This window comes from Panthera onca, chromosome C1 (genome assembly GCF_046562875.1).
Source record: "Panthera onca isolate mPanOnc1 chromosome C1, mPanOnc1 haplotype 2, whole genome shotgun sequence".
Classification (NCBI taxonomy): Eukaryota; Metazoa; Chordata; class Mammalia; order Carnivora; family Felidae; genus Panthera; species Panthera onca.
This window is the reverse complement of record NC_138346.1, coordinates 124,558,169-124,579,102: the sequence shown is the minus strand read 5'-3', so window position 1 is coordinate 124,579,102 and position 20,934 is coordinate 124,558,169. Positions and strand designations below refer to the sequence as shown.

General features: G+C 36.7%; 1 protein-coding gene across 14 annotated transcripts in view; it reads right to left on the bottom strand.

Moving 5' to 3' along the window:
- PHTF1 (putative homeodomain transcription factor 1) overlaps window positions 1–20,934 on the bottom strand; it is a 90,082-nt gene that overhangs the window by 63,842 nt on the left and 5,306 nt on the right. For 12 of the 14 annotated variants that reach the window (XR_013557420.2, XR_013557422.2, XR_013557424.2 and 9 more), the window contains one exon: window positions 5,924–5,953. The exons of the other annotated variants lie outside the window; for them this stretch is intronic. Coding sequence is in view for 2 of the 12 variants with exons in the window: in XM_078451539.1 (XP_078307665.1) it covers window positions 5,924–5,953 (30 nt within the window). In the remaining 10 variants the exon portion in view is untranslated. The remainder of the gene's footprint in view (window positions 1–5,923; window positions 5,954–20,934) is intronic. 14 annotated transcript variants of the gene reach the window in all.

Here is a 20,934-nt window from a genome sequence, read left to right as displayed (position 1 = left end):
CAGTATGTGAGGGAAGCTTCTATGGTACTGCTAATTATCCATCTCTTGATCTTAGTGCTTGTTACACGGTTATGTTCAGTTTGTGGAAATTCCTCAATCTGTACCTTGAAAATTCTGTTATATACATATAAGTATATCCATATTTCCTGAGCACGTTTTACTTCAACAGAAATTTTTTTTTAATATAATTTATTGTCAAGTTAGCTAATATACGGTGTATACAGTGTGCTCTTGGCTTTGGGAATAGATTCCCATGATTCATCGCTTACATACAACACCCAGTGCTCATCCCAACAAGTGCCCTCCTCAATGCCCATCAACCGTTTTCCCCTCTCCCCAGCACCCCCAATCAACCCTCAGTTTGTTCTCTTATGTTCTCTTTGTTCTCTTATAAGAGTCTCTTGTGATTTGCCTCCCTCTCTGTTTGAAACTATTTTTTCCCCTTCCCTTCCCCCATGGTCTTCTGTTAAGTTTCTCCAGTTCCACATATGAGTGAAAATATGTGATATCTTTCTCTGCCTGATTTATTTCACTTAGCATAATACCCTCCAGTTCCATCCACATTTCTGCAAATGGCAAGATTTCATTCTTTCTCATTGCCATGTAGTATTCCACTATATATATAAACCACATCTTCTTTATCCATTCATCAGTTGATGGACATTTAGGCTCTTTCCATAATTTGGCTATTGTTGACAGTGCTGCTGTAAACATTAGGGTACATGTGCCCCTATGAATCAGCACTCCTGTATCCTTTGGATAAATTCCTAGTACTGCTATTGTTGGGTCATAAGGTAGTTCTATTTTTAATTCTTTAAGGAACCTCCATTCTGTTTTCCAGAGCAGTTGCACCAGTTTGCATTCCCACCAACAGTGGGAGGGTTCCCGTTTCTCCACATCCTCGCCAACATCTGTTTCCTGGGTTGTTCATTTTAGCCACTCCGACCGGTGTGAAGTGGTATCTCAATGTGGTTTTGATTTGTATTTCCCTGATGATGAGCAAATGTTGAGCATCTTTTCATGTATCTGCTGGGCATCTGGATGTCTTCTTTGGAAAGTGTCTATTCATGTCGTCTGCCCATTTCTTCACCGGATTATTTGTTTTTCAGGTACTGAGTTTGGTAAACTCTTTATAGATTTTGGATACTAACTCTTTATCCGATATGTCTAGAAATTCTTTAAAACTTATTGGAAGCTCTGTGTATATGAGCATAGCTTATAGATTTGGGGTTTCACTTCAGTGTAATCAACCAGCTAGAGGGAATCACCCAATGTCCATATCTGGAGGGATAGGAAGGCTACAGATTTCTGTGGTGGAAGTTCTGAGATTAAACCAATGTGGGGGGGGGGGGTCACAATTCTGGTTTTAGTATGATTCTTCCCTGCTCTTCGCTGTCCACAGACCCTCTCCAATGAATTTTCTCAGAATACCAGTGGTCTCCTTCATAAGGGGCACTGTTGCCTGTCTTTAAGGGATTGATGAGAAGACTGGAGGTCCAACCTCTCTGTATACAAAGGTCATTTAATCCCCTATTTTTAGCCCTGTGGCTCACCTCTGCCTCACATAGAACCTTGGTGCATTCAAGTCCTAAGCCTCTCTGGGAGCTTTGCAGGCCAACTGGCATTCTCCTATGCTCTCCTGACACTCTCTTCCATTCATTTTTTATCTTCCAAATATATGTAGATTTCTCATTTGCTGAGACCTTCCTCCTCAATCTTTTTCCTTGACTTTGGGGAGGTACCCATTCTATACAACCCCTTTATGGATTCCTTTCATGTAACTTAGTGGTGATTCAGAAGGGAGAGATTATAAATGTGTATGGCTAATCTACCACATTTAACCAAAAATCTAGTCCTAAACTTTTTTTCAGGGCATGAAGAAAGAATCCTTTCAGAGCCTTTATCATCTACCACCTCAAATTAAAGCAGCTTAATTTGTGATGTTATTAGACATATATTCATTTCTCCTAAAAGATAAAAATGCATGGACTTTTATAGAGTACTTGCTACATCTCCAAGTTTCTAATGTTTCTTAAATTAATCATTATTGCTCCAAAGGGATGGCATTTACTCAATTTTATTAACATATAGACAACAGTTTTTTACAGGAAAAACTCAGGGCTTACAAACCCTAATAACCTTGCTGTATATTATGAATCAAGTTTGTGAATTATCTTTTGTGTTTTAAACTCCTGGTTTGCCTAAAAGTTTTATTTCACTACTTCAAAACTTTTAAAAGATGGATTTTAATTTCATAATCAACATATATAAATGCTAAACAAGTTTTAAAAATTAGGTATTTAACCTTTAAAATTAAAGTAAAAATTAAAGGTTACAGCCATTTGCTATTTCCCAATTTTAGACATTGAGCCAGTATTGATCTTCAGCTCTGTTTAAATAAATGTAGTCATCTTTTTTGGGGGTGATGCAATGTTTCTAGCTTTTTTAAATTAATTAATTAATTTAGTTAGCATATAGTGCAATAATGATTTTGGGAGTAGAATCCAGTGATTCATCCCCTACATATAACACCCAGTGCTCATCCCAACAAGTGTCCTCCTTAATGCCCCTTGCCCGTTTAGCCCATCCCCCCTCCCACAACCCCTCTAGCAACCCTCAGTTTGTTCTCCATATTTAAGAGTCTCTCATGTTTTGTCCCCCTCCCTGTTTTTGTATTATTTTTGCTTCCCTTCCCTATGTTCATCTGTTTTGTACCTTAAATTCCACATGAGTGAAATCATATGGTATCTGTCTTTCTCTGACTTACTATGGTTAGCTTAATACCCTCTAGTTCCATCCACCCAAACAAGTGGATCCTATGTTTCTATATAGTTCAACTACAAACTATAGATCTTACAGAAGAATGTTCTAAAACCTTAAATGTAATGAAATTAAATCTTGGAAGAAATCAAATTTTGAAAGTTAGACATTTCAGAGAAACAATCCTTTAAAAAACACATGCACTAATTTTTGAAATCTACATAATATCCATGGGAATAATAATTATCTTGGCTATATTCAAAAGCAGAAATTAAAATTTCAAAAGTAAAAACATCACTGCATTGTATTCTAACGGACAAAGACCCTGTGGACATTTGCATCAGTACAATTCCAACTAAAGAAGCTTTAAGTGCCTTAACTTTAGAGGCAAATGAATTTTTCTGCTTCCTTTGCTTTTTAGACTTTTCACCTTTAACATTATAGAATTAGAGTTAGTATTAACTGGAGACAATTACCAAACTACGAAAACCTCCCTTAGCAACAGAAATACATTCATTCGTTCACTTAGTCAACAAATATTCAACATGTGCCTTTATGTGCTAGATACTCCACCTGAGCTAGGTATACAGCAATAAGTCAAAACATAGCTCTATCTTCAAAAAGTGTACACTATAGAATTAGACGATAAAGCCAACGTATGAGGGTTGCTCAGGAAAATGCCCCCTGAACCTCCCTTACCATTTTTTCTGTCCTAAAGGGAGAGAAGTCATTAATAAACTTATGACCCCTGTTCTTGAGAGACATGAGAAAGCCACCACAATCCTCTGTACTTGTTTATGCAGAGGAAGAATAAAAAAACACGTGCCATGCTTTTAGGATTTTTCTGCTTTATCCTACACATTCCATAGTATAGGATTTTTCTGCTTTATCCTACACTTTCCATAGTATAATACAGTAAGAGGAAACATGCACCAAGCTCTATTCTAAGCACTTTACATATACTTACATTAACTTGTTTAACTCATTTAATCCTCAGAACTGTCCTGTGAGATAGGTACCTCTGATTACCCTTGCTTTACTGAGGAGGAGACCAGGCACAGAGATTCTACCCCAGTCATTTTCCTTCCAAACCACTACATATCCTGCCCCTCATTAACTGGTACAAAATGCATTCCAAATCAATGTAGGGAGAGGATCTTTTGAGATCAAGCGAGACTGCTTGCCTCTGGAAGGTTCAGTGGGATTAAGCTCTGGGAGATGTGAGTGAGTTTCCTTAGTGGACGCCACCTCTACCCTAAGAACCCGGGAGAAAGATCGCAGGAGAGAAGCAGGACAGCCCTGCCCTAGTTGCCAGAAAGGTGCCCTGGAAATTCTCTGCGCAGCCCCTGCTACAGCCTCTCCACCCGCTGCCCCCGACGTAACTGTGCAACCCCGCCAAGGATCAGAACCACCTGACCAGTGGAGCTCCTCCTTTTAGGCAGAGGGACAAAAGTACTGGAGGCATTGCTGCAATATTGTTGGACCATCAATGTATTCAACAGGAAAAAAAAGACAAGTGGAAACCCGATAACACATCTCCATCTTTTAGTGTGTTAAAATTTCCATCCCGTTGCCCATGAGAGAATCAAATTACTTTATAGTCAGGCACAGAAGGAAGTCACCCGATTTAAGGGGAGATGATGAACAACGAAACAACAACAAGGCAAGTAAAGCACTACTGGAACATGCACGAAGGGCCGCTCGGTCAGATTTATAAGTCAAAGAAAGATTTCCAAAAGAAAATAATATCTGACCTGAGACCTAAGGATGTGTGAGACTCTGGAAAGACAGACAAGGGGCATAGCACAAGGGAGAATAAAGGTAAGCATAAGAGAAGACCCAGAAATAAGAGATAGAATGACAAAAACTTAGGAAAGTTCAAGAAAGCCAAAGGAGAGTGGAAGTGAAAAGGGGTAAAGGTAAGGCGAGACAGAAGCAGGAAAGGTAAGAACCCAGGCTGTGAAGATTATAACTTGTTAAGAGTGTGTATGTATTTTATAAGGGTACCAGGAAGTCAGGAAACAGCTTTAAATAGGAGAAAAACAATACCATTTATGTTAAAACAGGAACAAAGTAACCAGACGGTTTCAGTGATGTGAGGGGTAAAGAGACACTGGGCAGAGAGAACGGAGTTTTTTAAAAAAAAAAAAAAAAAAAAAAAAAAAAAAAAAAAAAAGCTGTTCCAGTAATTTAGATGAAGAGTGGATAAACTATCTGTAAAAGGCCAGATGGCATTGTAGGCCTTGCAGACTCCACCATCTCTGTGGCGACTACTGACCTCAGCCACAATTGCACTACAGCTGACCAAGGCACAGACAATAAATATGTAAAACACAGAGGTCCGCAGTGCAGTGCTCCCGCGGATTTGGCCTGCAGGCAGCAGCGTGCAGACAGAGGAGTGCAAACAGATCAGTCCAGGGAATTAGAAACATAAATTGGGAAAAGTATTCATCGTCAAAAGTTTTACAAGACAGAATCCAGAGGTCTTGGTAATCGAAAATGTGGGGTCAGTGGGAAGATGAAGCCACAGAAGAATTCAAACCCCAGCTTTGGCACTACGGCTTCTCACAGGATGGAAAAGGCATGAGAAAGGACAGGACTGGGTCAAAGGAAGGAAGGTCACATTCTGCTCACACCCCACTCGCCAAGCTGGAAATCTGTGGGGCAGGGAAGGATTCTCCTCCCACAGGAAGGCACTGCAAGTCCCATGACAATAGGTGGAGACATAACAATGTTCTTACAGGTAGGGAACTGAATAATCAGAAAAACAAAGATAAGATAATACACATTTAAGTCTAGTGAACTCCAAAGTTCATGCCTAAATGTTGATGAGATTTGAGGGGTTTTGCTACTGGTATAAATAAAAGACAATGGCATATTCATAACCATTCATATACCTCTATGTCTATCAAACTATCCATTTATCTCAAATGTATTACATATATACATCTATCTTATTACCCAAGGAAGTTCATTTTCTCTTTTTTGGACAGGAAATTCTTCTAAATTAAATCTTTACTGCAATACTTATATTATGAGGCTAATAACAAAAAAATACCCTTCCTTACCCCTAATTCCTAATTCCTCATTATTCTTTCTTATTTCTAAATAAGATGTGTACAACGCTTTCATCGACTTTACGTACTATCCATTCATTTCTTACCATTGTAGATGAGGAGACAGCTTTCTTAGCCTGTAAAGCGAGAATAATACATCTACTTCTATAGGATTGCTTAAGTAAGGAAAGATCAGGAGTGTGTAGGTGGTGGTTAGGATAATGCCAGGCACATACTACATGCTAGGTATTAATGATGATTATTGTACTGCCGAACACACATACCCATGCCCTCACAAACTATAGTTTCCCCCCAGATACAGTTTTACCCCAGTTTTAATTAAATCAGTGATTGATGTTTAGAGTGATGTGATTACATAAATATTGTTACCAGCTAAGCCAAGTAATCAATGATGACATCTCTTTTCTTCGAAATTTTGTTTGTCCTATAATTGTAACTGCCTCATTTTTTTTCTTTTTCCCCCTCCCTTAACTGAGGTATAATTGACAAAAATTGTATATATTTAAGGAGTACAATGTGACATTTCCATATACATTGACATTGTGAATCAAGCTAATTAACATATCCAATCACCTCACATAGTTGCCATTTTTTTTTTTTTTTGTATGCTAGGAATGCTTGATTTCCAATTCAAGTATATAATACAGTATTATTAACTATAGTCATCATGCTGTACGTTAGCTCTCTGGAACTTATTTACCTTATGAGTAAAAGTTTGTACGTTCTGACCAATATCTCTCCATTTCCTCTATCTCTTAACACCTGGTGACTATTCTACTCTGTTTCTATGAGTCTAACTTGTTTACATTCCACATGTGAGATTGTGCAGTATTTGCTTTCTGTGTTTGGCCTGTTTCACTTTGCATAATGCTCTTCAGGTTCATCCATGTTACTGCAAATGGCAGGATTTCCTTTTTTTTTTTTTTTTTTTTTTTTAAGATTGAGTAATATTCCATTATACACACACACACAAATACATAACACATTTTCCTTATCAATTCATCCATCAATGAACACTTAGGTTGTTTTCATAGCTTGGCTACTATGAATAATACCATGAACATGGGGGTGCAGAGATCTCTTCAAGATAATGATTTTATTTCCTTTGGACAAATACCCTGAAAAGGGATATATGGATCAAATGGTAGTTCTATTTTTAATTTTTTGAAAAGCCTCCATAACGTTTTCCATAATGGCTATACCAATTTACATTCCCACCAACAGTACATAAAAGTTACCTATTCTCTACATTCTCACTAACACTTAACTATTTTTTGACTTTATTTTTTTTTAAGGTTACTTATTTATTTAGAGAGATAGAGAGAGGGGGAGGGGCAGAGAGAGAGAGAGAGGGAGAGGGGGAGAGAATTCCAAGCAGGCTTTGTACTATCAGCGCAGAACCCGGTGCAGGGCTTGAACTCATGAACCATGCATGAGATCATGACCTGAGCGAAAACCAAGAGTCGGATGCTTAACCGACTGAGCTACCCAGGCATCCCTTTTTTGACTTTCTGATAAGAGTCATCCTGGCAGGTAGGAGGTGATATCTCATTGTGGGTTTGATTTACATTTCCCTGATGACTCGTGATGCTAAACACCTTTTCATAAAGCCATTGGTAAATATATCTTCTTTGGAAAAATATCTGTTCAGGTCCTTCGTCTGTTTTTAATTGCATTACTTGTTTCTAACTATTGAGTTGTAGGAGTTCCTCTTATATTTTGAATATTAACCCCTTATCAGATATATGGTTTACAAATATTTTCTCCCATTCCACAGGTTGTCTTTATGCTTTGTTGATTGCTTCCTTTGCTAGGCAAAAACATTTTAGTTTGATGTAGTCCTACTTGTTACTTTTGCTTTTGTTGCCTGTATTTTTGTTGTCAAATCCAAAAAACTCATTGCCAAGACCAATGTCAAGGAAGTTTTCCCCTGCTTTCTTCTAGAATTATAAAGACTTACATTTAAGTCTTTAATTCATCTTGAGTTGATTTTTATGTATGGTATAAAATAAAGGTCCAATCTCATTCTTCTGCATGAGGGTACCTATCCAGCATATCCAGCTGTTTTCCCAGCATCATTTATTGAAGAGACTCCTTTTCCCATTGTATATTTTTAGCACCTTCACCAAAGATTAGTTGACTATGTACACATGGTTTTATTTCTGAGGTCTCTCTTTTGTCCCATTTATTCAGGTGTCTTTTATGCCAGTATCATAGTGTTTTGATTACTACAGCTTTGTAATAAAATTTGAAATCAGAAAGTGTGATGCCTCCAGCTTTGCTCTTAATTAATGCCTGTTTTAGATATTTGGAGTTCCATATGAATCTTAGGCTCGTTTTTTCTGCATCTGCAAAAAACGCCATGAGAATTTTGATAGATTGTTTTTAATCGGTAGATCCCTTTGGGTAATACGGACATTTTAACAATATTAATTCTCCCAATCCATGAACATGAGATATCTTTCCATTTATTTGTGTCTTCTTCAGTGTCTTTCATCAATGTTTCATAGTTTTCAGTGTATAGATCTTTCACCTCTATGGTTAAATGTATTCCTAAATATTTTATTCTTTTGATGCTATTGTAAATGGAATGTTTTAATTTCTTTTTGAATACTTCATTAATTTATAAAATTTTTCATTTTCATTGTTTCATTTCATTTGATTTCTTCTTTGACCTATCAGTTGATCAAGAGTACACTGTTTAATTTCCACATATTTGTGAATCTTCTAGTTTTCCTCCTGTTATTGATTTCTAATTTAATACCACTGTGGTCAGAAAAGGTACCTGAAATATATTCAATCTTCTCAAATTTGTTAAGACTTGTTTTATGACCTAACGTATGATCTATCCTGGGGAAGTTTCCATGTGTGCTTGAAGAGAATGTGCACTGCTGCTGCTGTTGGACAGAATGTTCTTTCGATGTCTATTAGTTCTATACGGTCTACTCAAGTCCAATGTTTCCTTGCTGATTTTTCTCTCTGGATGATATATCCATTGCTGAAAGTAGGGTACTGAAGCTCCCAATGATTACTGTATCATTGTCTATTTCTCCCTTTCAGTCTATTTATATTTGCTTTATATATATGGGTGCTCCTACATTGGGTGCATCAATATTTACAAATGGTATATTCTCATTGTGTGTTTTTCTTGTTTTGATTGTTCTTAGTATAGAGAAATGCAACAGATTTCTATGTATTGATTTTGTATCCTGCAACTTTATTGAATTCATTTATTATCATTGTCTTTGGTGGAATCTTTAGGGTTTTCTACATATGATATAATATCATCAGCAAAAAGTAACAGTTTTACTTCTTCCTTTCTGATTTGGAGGCCTTGTATTTCTTTTTCTTGCCTAATTGTTCCGTCTGGGACTTCCAATACTATGTTGAGTAAAAGTGAAAAAAATGGGCATCTGGTCTCGTTCCTGATCTTAGAGGAAAAGCTTCCAGCGCTTCACCATTGAGAATAATGTTAGCTGTGGCCTGTGAGATCTTGCCTTTTGCAACAACACGGATGGACCTTAGGGCATTATGCTAAGTGAAATAAGTCAGAGAAAGACAAATAACATATGATCTATCTTAAATGTGGAATCTAAAAAAAACAAAACACGGGCGCCTGGGTGGCTCAGTTGGTTAAGCGTCCGACTTCAGCTCAGGTCATGATCTCACTGCTTGTGAGTTCAAGCCCTACGTCAGGCTCTGTGCTGACAGCTCAGAGCCTGGAGGCTGCTTTAGATTCTGTCTCCCTTTCTGCCCATCCCTGGCTTGCACTCTCTCAAAAATAATTAAACATTTTTTTTAAAAAAATTTTTTAAATAAAAATAAGTAAATACAAATAAATAAATAAACAAAACAATACAAACAAACCAAGCTCATAGATACACAAAACAGATTGGTGGTTGCAAGAGCTGGGGGTAAGGATGGGAGAAATGGGTTAACTGGATTTTTCTATTAGTTTAAATAAATGGAATAAAAATTAAAGGTAATGAGGAAACACTGGCCTCAAAAGACACATTAGATACGATGGACTTAACAGATATGTGCAGGACATTCCATCCACAAGCAACAGAATACACATTATCCAGTGTACATAAAAAATTCTCCAGGATAGATCATATTAGGCCACAAGACAAGTCTAATAAAATTTAAGAAGAATGAAATTATGTATGTGGAGTTAAACAACGTGCTAATAAATAACCAACAAGTCAAAGAAGAAGTCAAAAGAGATATTTAAAACTTTGAGAACAAGTGAAAATAAAAATACAACATACCAAAACTTAGGGGATGAAACAAAAGCAATCCTAAGAGGGAAGTTCATAGTAATAAATGCCAACCTACATTAGTAAAGAACCCTAACAAATTAACAACACTTTAACTTTACATCTCAAGAAACTAGAAAAGAGGAACAAGCAAGCTCAAAGTTAGTAGAAGGAAACAGCAAAGATCAGAGCAGAAATAAATGCAATAGAGACTAAAAAGATAAAAGAGAAGATCAATAAAACCAGAGCTAGTTTCTTTTAAAAGATAAACAAAATAAACCTTCAGCTAAGCTAGACTTACCAAGGTGGGGGCAGGGGTGAGAGGACTCAAATAAACAGAACCAGAAATGAAAGAGGAGATGTTACAACTGATACCATAAGAAAAAAGGATCAAAAAAAAAACCAAAACTAATATGAACAATTATATGCCAACAAATTGGGCAGCCTAAAAGAAAAGGATAAACTCCTAGAAACACAACCTCCCAAAATTGAATCAGGAAGAAATAGAAAATTTGAACAGACCGATTAATAGTAAGGAGACTGAATCAGTAATCAAAATCCTCCCAGTCAAAAAAAATTCCTGTAGGGGCACTGGGGTGGCTTGGTCAGTTGAGCATCCGACTCTTGTTTTCATCTCAAGTCATGATCTCACATTTCATGAGTTCCAGCCCCACATCAGGCTCTATGCTGATGGCATGGAGCCTGCTTGGGATTCTCTCTCTCTCCCTCTCTCTGCCCCTCCCCTACTCATGCTCTCTCTCTCTCTCAAAATAAATAAACTTAAAAAATACTATACATTAAAAAAAAAAATTCCTGTACCAGATGGCTTCACTAGTCAATTCTACCTACCAAACATTCAAAGAATTAATACCAATCCTTCTCAAACTCTTTCAAAAATTAGAAGAGGTAGGAATGCTTCCAAACTCATTTTATGAGGCCGGCATTACCGTAATACTAACACCAGATAAGGACACTACAAGAAAATAATAGGCCAATATCCCTGATGAACACAGATGCAAAAATTCTCAGAAAAAATATTAGCAAACTGAATTCAACAATAAATCAAAAGGATCATACACCACAACCAAGTGGGATTTATTCCAGGGATGCAAGGATGGTTCAACATCCACAAATCAATGTAATATAGGACACTGACAAAATTAAAGATCAAAATCATACTATCATCTCAACAGATGCAAAAAAAAAAAAAGCATCTGACAAAATTCAACATCCATTTATGATAAAAACTCTCAACAAAGTGGGTATAGAGGGAATGTACCTTAACATAATAAAGGCCATATATGGCAAGCCTCATTTTCTCACTCAATTTTCTGCATATACATTACTAATTCATCTTGAAACTCCCTATAAGTGTTACAAATCTGCTCCAAATATGCTAAAACACAACAAATACCAGTTTCTTTCTTTCCCCCTGGAAGATGTCTGTATCACAATTTTCTGTCCTCTTGCTTCTTTCTGGTCTCATTGCTTTCTAGGCCTGATATGAACTGCCATCCTGGGACACCTCTTAATTATCCTGGAATTCCCTTTACCTCTCTCTGTGCTGGCTATCCTGTTTCCTGGTACTATGGATTCCCCTTTTATGGGTTACTCATTTCATTCTAATACACTACATGTCTTCCCATGCTTTCTGAAAGGGGACATGAAGTTTTGAAACTCTGAAGACCTGAATATATCTTCATGTGGTGCCTTATACTTGGTTAATAAACTCAGCATAAAAACCCCCATAGTATGGGGTTCAAAGCGCATCCAGGTTGTTGTACACATCCACACCAGGAAGGTGATCCACCCCAACTCCACAGGGACAGAAGCTCCTATGCTCTGGATCCTCCCAGACCTTGCCCTATGTATCTCTTTATCTGGCTGTTCATCTGCATCCATTATGATATCCTCTAGTAAACTTGTGAATCTAAGTAAGTGTTTCTATGAGTTCTGTAAGCCACCCTAGCAAATTAATCAAACCTGAGGAGCAGATCATGGGAACCTGATTTGTAGCCAAGTAGGACAGAAAGTTGTGGGGAACCTGGGGACCTACTACTTACGACTGGTATCCAAAGTGGGACTGAGCCTTTAATGTGTGGGAGCTGACACTATCTCTAAGTAGACAGTGTCAGAGCTGAGTTAAATTATAGGACTCCTGGGTGGTTTCAGGGAGAAGTGCGTGGTGTTGCGGAAAACTTCCACATGGTTGGTGACACAGCGAAGTGTTTGGTGTGAGAATAGTAAAAGAGACTCACGGGAGAAACAACAAGGTAGACTTTAATTAAGTTCTGAAATATGATACTGCTCCTTAGTAAAGGTGTTAATCACTCAAAAGATCCTTTCAGCAACATAATAAAGGCCATCTATGACAAACCCACAGCTCATATCATATCAGCAGTAAAAAGCTGAAAGCTTTCCTTCTAAGATCAGGAACAAGACAAGGATGTCCCCTCTCACCACTTTTATTCAACACAGTACTGACTAGACCTCCTACCTGTGGCAATCAGACAAGAAAAAGAAATAAAAGGCATCCAAATTGGTAAGGAAGGAGTAAAACCGTCCTTATTTGAAGATTACATAATATTATATCTAGAAAACCCTAGACTCTGCCCAAAACTATTAGAATAAATGAATTCAGTAAAGTTGTAGGGCATAAATATACAAAAATTTGTTGCATTTCTCTCTACCAATAACTACTTACAGAAAGAGAAATTTTAAAACAAACTCACTGTTGATTTCATCAAAAAGAATAAAATACCTAGGAACAAATTTAGCCAAGGAGGTGAAAGACCTGTATTCAAAAACTTTTAAGCCACTGATTAAAGAAACTGAGGATGACACAAATAAATGAACAGATATGCCATGGCTCATGAATTGGGATAGTATTGTTAAGATGCCCATACTATCCAAAGCAATGATTCAGGGCAATCCCAATCAAAATAGCAATAGCATTTTTCACAAAACCTGAAAAAAACTAATCCTAAAATTTGTATGGAGCCCCAAAAGACCTCAAGTAGCCTCAGCAATCTTGAGAGGAAAACCAAAGCTGGAGGTACCAGAATACCAGATTTCAAAGTATACTACAGAGCTATAGTCATGAAAACAGTATGGTTCTGGCACAAAAACAAACCATAGATCAATGGAACAGAATAGAGGGCCTAGAAATAAACCCACACTTGTATGGTCAATTCATCTACAACAAAGGAAGCAAGACTACACAATGAGAAAAAGAGTCTCTTCAATAAATGGTTAGGGAAAACTGGACAGCTACATGCAAAAGAATTTAACTGGACCACTTTCTTCCACCACATCCAAAAATAAACTCAAAATGCATTAAAGACCTAAATATACGACCTGAAATCATAAAACTCGTAAAAGAAAACATAAGCGGTAAACCCTTAGGCACTGGTCTTAGCAACATACTTATTAATATGTCTCCTTGGGCATGGACAACAAAAGCAAAAATAAACAGGGGGACTACACCAAAATAAAAAGCTTTTGCTCAGTGAAGGAAACCATCAACAAAATGAAAAAGCAACTTACTGAATGGGAGACAATATCTGCAAATAATATATTCAATAAGGGAATAATATCCAAAATATATAAATAACTCACAGAATTCAATACCAAAAAACTAAATAAAATCCAATTAAAAAATGGGCAGAGAAACTAAATAGGCACTTTTCCAAATACGCATACAGATGGCCAATAGACACATGAAAAGATGTTCAAAATCACTGATTACCGGGAAAGCAAATCAAAACCACAATGAGATGTCGTGTCACCCCGTCAGAATGGCTAGTATCAAAAAGACGAAATAATAGGTGTTGGCAAAGTTGTGGAGAATAGGGAACCCTTGTGCAATGTTTGTGGGAATGCAAACTGGTGCGGCCACTACTACTACAGAAAACAGTATAGAGGTTCCTCAGAAACTTAGGAGAAATTCCATCCAATCCAGCAATTCTATTTCTGGGTGTATACCTGAAGAAAACAAAAACACTAATTCAAAAAAAGATACATGCAACCCTATGTTTGCTACAGTGTTACTGAGAACAGCCTAGATATGGAAGCAACCTAAGTGTCCACTGATAGCTGAATGAATAAAGATATGGTAAATACATACAATGGAATATTAGTGAGCCATAAAAAAAAAAAAAAAGAATGAAATACCGCCATTTAGGGCAACATGGTTGGACCTAGAGCTAAGTGCAGTTAAGTCAGACAAAGAGAAATACATGACTTCACTTACGTGTAGAATCTAAAGAACAAATGGACAAATTACAGAAAGAGACTTACAAATACAGAGGATAAATGGGGGTTGCCAGAGGAAAGGAGGATTGGGGCTGGGCAAAACAGGTGAGGGGGATTAAAAGGTACAAACTTCCAGTTATAAAACGAGTAAGTCCCGGGGATGTCAAGTACAGCATAGTGAATACAGTCAAGAATATCATACTTTTATGGTGACAAATGCTAACTGCACTTATCATGGTGCATTTTATAATGTATACAAACGTCAGTGTGTAATACACCTATAACTAATATAGATATTTTTAAAAATCCTTCCAATTTGGAAATGTGTGTATTTAAGTTCTGGAAAAGGTATTATTTATTTGATAATTTCTTCCCTTCCATGTCTTTCCTTTTTTCTGGAACATCTATTAGCTGTCAGGCTTTCATTATGAACTGTACTCACTTTCCTATTTTTTCTTTTTTTTTTTTTTTAACATTTATTTATTTTAGAGATAGAGAGAGAAAGAATATGAGTGGGAGAGGGGCAGAGAGAGGGAGACACAGAATCTGAAGCAGGTTCCAGGTTCCAAGTTGTCAGCAAAGAGCCCGATTGGGGCTCAAACTCACAAACTGCTAGATCATGATGTGAGATGAAGTCAGATGCTTAACTGACTAAGCCACCCAGGCTCCCCTCTATTGTCTTTTTCCTTGTTTTGCTTTTTTTTTTTTTTTTTTTTTTTTTTTTTGTATAATTTTTCAGAGAAATAGCTGCAACTTTACCTTCCAACTTTTCTACTAAACTTATTGGTTACTTTTGCTTTCTGGTTCTCTTACTTTTTCATCCTCAGTCCATTTTTTCTTTTTCTTTTTTTAAGTATACAGTTCTTTATATATTAATTATATCTTTAAAAATAGCATTCTTATGATTCCTTTGTCATTTCTTTTATCTCTTTCCTTCTTTTTCTTTAGGTCTCAAATATTTGATGATCTTCAACTATCCATTTACATTTAAAAGTAACGGATGCCTGGGGGGCTCAGTCAGTTAAGCATCCAACTTCAGTTCAGGTCATGATCTTGAGGTTTGTGGGTTCAAGTCCCGCATCAGGCTGTCCACTCTCAGCACAGAGCCTGCTTTGGATCTTCTGTCTCCCTCTGTCTCTACCCCTCCTGTTCTCTTTCTCTTTTTCTCTCTCTCTCAAAAATAAATACACATTAAAAAAAAAAAAAAAAAGTGAGGCACTAACATGCTGAATGTGAGCTCAGTGTGCAAAGGGTGAAGCTTGTTAAACAGCAGGCCTCACCATAAACAGCCATTTCATTTCCAGTATGTTTAGGTCTTCTTAGCTGGCCAGTTTCTGCAAAAGGCAATCTCCAATCTTCTGTTGGAGATTATAAACCTGGCCACCAGACTTCTACTTAATCTCCATTATTAGTGCAGTATTTCACACTACTCTAACTTTGTGTCTGGTGTTCCAGAATCCAGAACTTCTCTGGCTCAGCCTCTCCAGAAAGCAAGCTTCAATCCAACCTTCTGTCAGGGGAAGATAAGGGTATCTACGTGACCATGTAGAATAAGGAAAATGATCTGGGGACAGATCGACTGACACTTATAAAGAAGCTCAAACAATCCAGTTCCACCTCATTAATTCCTAAGTCTTTTAGAAATTAAATAGAGTTTTCAACAGAAAGCTCACTCGTTTCCTACTGGCATTCCCTATTACAGACACATTTTTACTTTCTTCACTTTCCAACTTTCAAAATCGTGTTAATAGCTCTGACTTATAGTCTTCTCTCCCATTCTTTTAAACCTTGAGGGCTGATATCTTTTTCTTATTCATTATAATTTTAAAAAAATTTTTTTTTAATGTTTGTTTATTTTTGAGAGAGAGACAGAATACAAGCAGGGGAGAGGCAGAGAACCTCTAAAGGAGGCTCCAGGCTCTGCGCTGTCAGCACAGAGCCTGACGCAGAACTTGAACCCATGAACCATGAGATCATGACCTGAGCTGAAGTTGGGCCCTTAACTGACTGAGCCACCCAGGTGCCCCTTATTCATTGTAATTTTAGAGGGATTTCAGAAGAAATCAGATGGGGATCAAGGCACATATTTAAATCATCATCTTCAATGAGGAATCTCATCTGTCATGTCCCTACCATCCAGCTTAAGAAATAAAACATTACAAACACAGTTGAAGTCACTTTTGTGTTTATGATTATTAGCCTTTTAAAATTTTGTAGGCATAAAAATAAAAAATATTCTAGGTATAAAATCATATCATTTGCAAACACTGAGTTTCATTATTCTAATATTAATTAGGAAAAAAAACCAAAGAATAAAATAATAACGCAGGGACACCTGGGTGGCTCAGTCGGTTAAAGCATCCAACTTCGGCTCAGGTCATGATCTCGCAGTTCACGGGTTCGTGCCCCGTGTCAGGCTCTGTGCTGACAGCTCAGAGCCTGGAGCCTGCTTCAGATTCTGTGTCTCTCTCTCTCTCTACCCCTCTCCTGCTTGCACTCTGTCTCTCTCTGTCTCAAAAATAAACATTAGAAAAAATTATTTTAAATAAAAAAAAATAATGCAAAGAGATACATGCACCCTGGTATTTATAGTAGCATTACGTACAATAGCCAAATCATGGAAACAGCCCAAGTGTCCATCAACTGATGAATGGATAAAGAAGATGTGGCATATGTGTGTATATATATACAATGGAATATTACTCAGCCCTATAAAAGAATGAAATCTTGCTATTTGCAACAATATTGATGGAGCTAGAGAATATTATGCTAAGTGAAATATGTCAAAGAAAGACAAATACCATATGATTTCATGGTAGTCATGAAGTCATGTGGACTTTAAGAAAACAAAACAGATGAACAAAGGGGAAAAAAAAGAAAGAGAGAGATAAACCAAGAAATAGACTCTTAACTATACAGAACAAACTGATGGTTACCAGTGGGGAGGTGGGTGAGGGGATGGGTTAAATCAGGGATTAAGGAGGGTGCTTGTGATGAGCACTGGATGATGTATGAAAGTGTTGAGTCACTACATTGTACACCTGAAACTAATATTATATATGTTAACTAAATAGAATTTAAATTAAAACTTAAAAAAATTTTTAAATAAGTGCACCTGGGGATGCCTGGGTGGCTCAGTCGGTTGAGTGTCTGACTTCGGCTCAGGGCATGATCTCGTGGTCTGTGAGTTCGAGCCCCGCGTCAGGCTCTGTGCTGACAGCTCAGAGGCTGGAGCCTGTTTCGGATTCTGTGTCTCCCTCTCTCTCTGCCCCTCCCCCACTCATGCTCTGTCTCTCTCTCTCTCTTTCTCTGTCAAAAATAAATAAACATTAAAAAAAAAAAAAGTGCACCTGGGTGGCTCAGTCAGTTAAGCGTCCGACTTCAGCTCAAGTCATGACTTCACAGTTCATGGGTTCAAGCCCCTTGTGGGACTCTGTGCTGACAGCTCAGAGCCTGGAGCCTATTTCGAACTGCATCTCCCTTTCTCTCTGCCCCTCCCCCACTTGTATGCACATATGCACTATCTCTCTCTCTCTCTCTAAAAAATAAACATTAAATTTTTTTTTAATTTTTAAATAAAAAATAAAAAGAAAAAACAATATTAATTAGAATGCTCATCTTAGCAAATATACCCCAAGGGATACGGGAGTGACTAAGGTGAGCTTCATCACTGAAAATAATGTTAGACCTTAAATTCAATATATTCTCCCAATTAAGAAATTTTAGAAGACAATTGTCATTGGGAATATGTCTGAAATTCTTGTGTATAACATTATGATTTCTCCTATTTTTTTCTATTGGTGTGACTTAAGAAAATAGCTATATTGAGATATAATTCACATATTATAAAACTCACCCATTTTTAGGTGTGTAGTTTTAGTAATTAACGAACTTAGATTTCTAGTGTATTTATATAGTTGTGCAACTATCATCACATTCAAGCTTAAGAACATTTCCATCAACTCAAAAGCAAGAATGGCAATAAGTCTCTGTTCCTATCCCTCAGCCACAGGCAACCACTAATACGCTTTCTAATCTATAGATTTGCCTTTTGTAGAAATTTCACATAAACTGAATTACACAATATAGTCTTTTGTGTCTGGTTCCTTTCACATAGCATAACATTTTTGAGGTTCATCTATGTTGTAACATGTATTAATAGTTTTGGGGGTTTGTTTATTTTGAGAGAGAGACAGAGAGAGAGAAAGAACACATATGCACACGTGAGTGTGTGAGCAGGGGAGAGGCACTGAGAGAGAGGGAGAGAGAGAATCCTAAGGAGGCTCTGCACTGATAGCACAGAACCCTACGCTGGGCTCGATCTCCCAAACCATGACACTTAACCAACTGAGCCACGCAGGCTTCCCTATATTAATAGTTTTAACTGAGTTGTATCCCATTGCATAGATATAACACATTTGTTTATCCACCTACCAATTGATAGACATTTGGACTTTTTTCTAGTTTTTGGCGATTATGAACAGTACTGCTATGAACATTTGCATGTGCTCGTTTTTATTTTTCCTGGATAGATCCCCAGGAGTGGAAATGGAAATGCTAGGTCATATGTGAAGTATAGGTTTAATTTTTTAAGAAACCACCAAGCTACTTTCCACTTTCCATTTCCACCAGCATTGTACAAGCATTCTAATTCCTGCATGCCAGTCTAACAAGTTAATGGCAGTATCTCCCTATGGTTTTAATTTGTACTTCCCTAATGACCAATAATGTTGAGCATCTTTTCTTGTGCTCATTAACCATTCATATGCTTTCTCTGGTGAAATATCTACTCAAGTATTTTGCCCATTTTTATATTGGGTTTTTTGTTGAGTTGTAGTTTTCTTACTGAGTTGTAAGAGTTCTTTATATATTATACAAACACTGTATTATATATACACACACACACACACACGTTATATATGTGTATAATATTTTCTCCCAGCATATGGCTCGCTTTCATTTTTCAGTGGGATATTCTGAAGATAAATTTAAAATTTTTATGAAGCCCAACTTATCAATCTTTCCTTTATAGATATGTTTTTAAGAAATCTGTCCTATTCCAAGGTCACAAAGATCTTCTATCTTTTCTTCTAGAAAATCTATACTTTAGTTTTTACAGTTAAATGTATGGTCCATTTTAATTGGTTTTTGTGTGTGATGTGAGGTAAAAATCAAAGCTCATTTTTATACATGTGGATATCCAATTGTTCCAGTGCAATTTGTTGACAACACTATCATTTCTCCCTTGAAATGCTTTGGCATCTTTGTCAAAAACCAACTTATCAAAACCATAAGGATTTATTTCTAGATACTCTATCCTGTTGCATTGATCTATTACTCGTGCCAATACTATTATTTCCTGGATTACTATAGCTTTATAGTAAATTTTGAGATCCAGTAATGTAAGTACTCCAAGTCTTTCCTATTTTTAAACTTGTTTTGAATATTCTAAGACCTCTGCATTCTTTATCGATTTTAGACTTAGCTCATCAATTTCTACCAAAAAGAAAAAAAAGGCTATTGGAATTTTGAAAGGATTATATTGAATCTGTAGACGCATTTGCAGAGAATTGCCACCTTAACAATAAGCTTAACAGTATTGAGTCTTTCAGATCATGAACGTGAAATGTTACTCTATTTATTTAGATCTTTAATTTCTCTTAGCAATGTTTTGTAGTTTTCAGTGGACAGGTCTTATACTTTCTATGTTAAACTTATTCCTAAGTACTGTATTCTTTTTTAGCTATTTGAATGAATCCTTTTCTTAATTTCACTTTTGAATTAGTCATTGCTGGTTTTTAAAAATACATAGGACTTCTGTTTATTGACCTGGATTCTGAAGACCTTGCTATACTCATTTGCTAATGTTAGTAATTTTTGGTAGGTGCCTTAGGATTTTCTAAATATGGGAACATATCAGGAATGAAGGCAATTCTCTTTTTCTTTTCTATCTCAATGCTTTTTATTTCTTTTCCTTCCCTTACAGCACTGGTTAGCAATGTTAAATAGCTGTGGTGAGAGCAGACTTCCTTGCTTTGTTCCTGATTTTAGGAGCAAATTACTTTTTTTTTTTTTTTTTTTTAGAGGAAATTACTTTTTATTTCTAGTTTATTGTTAATGGGCATTAAATTCTGTCCAATGCTTTTTCTGTCTCTAATGAGATCATGCAGTTTTGTCCTTTATTCAATTAATATGGTATATTAATTTATTTTCAAATGTTAAACCAATGTTCATTCCTAGGATAAACCCCACTTGGTCACAGTAGACAGTCCATTTTATACGTTGTTGACTTTGGTTTGCTAATCTTTTCTTAAATATTTCACACCTACGTTCACAATGAATTTTCTTGTGATGTCTTTGTCTGGCTTTAGAATCAGGATAATACCGGGCTCATAAAATGACTTGGGAAGTGTACTTCCTCCTGTTCTGAAAGAGTTTCTGTAGGTTTCTGTAGTATATCTGTTCTTGACTTAATTAATTGCTATTCATCCTTCAGATCTCATTTGAAGTATGAATTCCTTAGCGAAGGCTTCTCTGACCACCTTGACTAAGTCCATTTCCCGTAAGTATAATAGTTTGTAAAG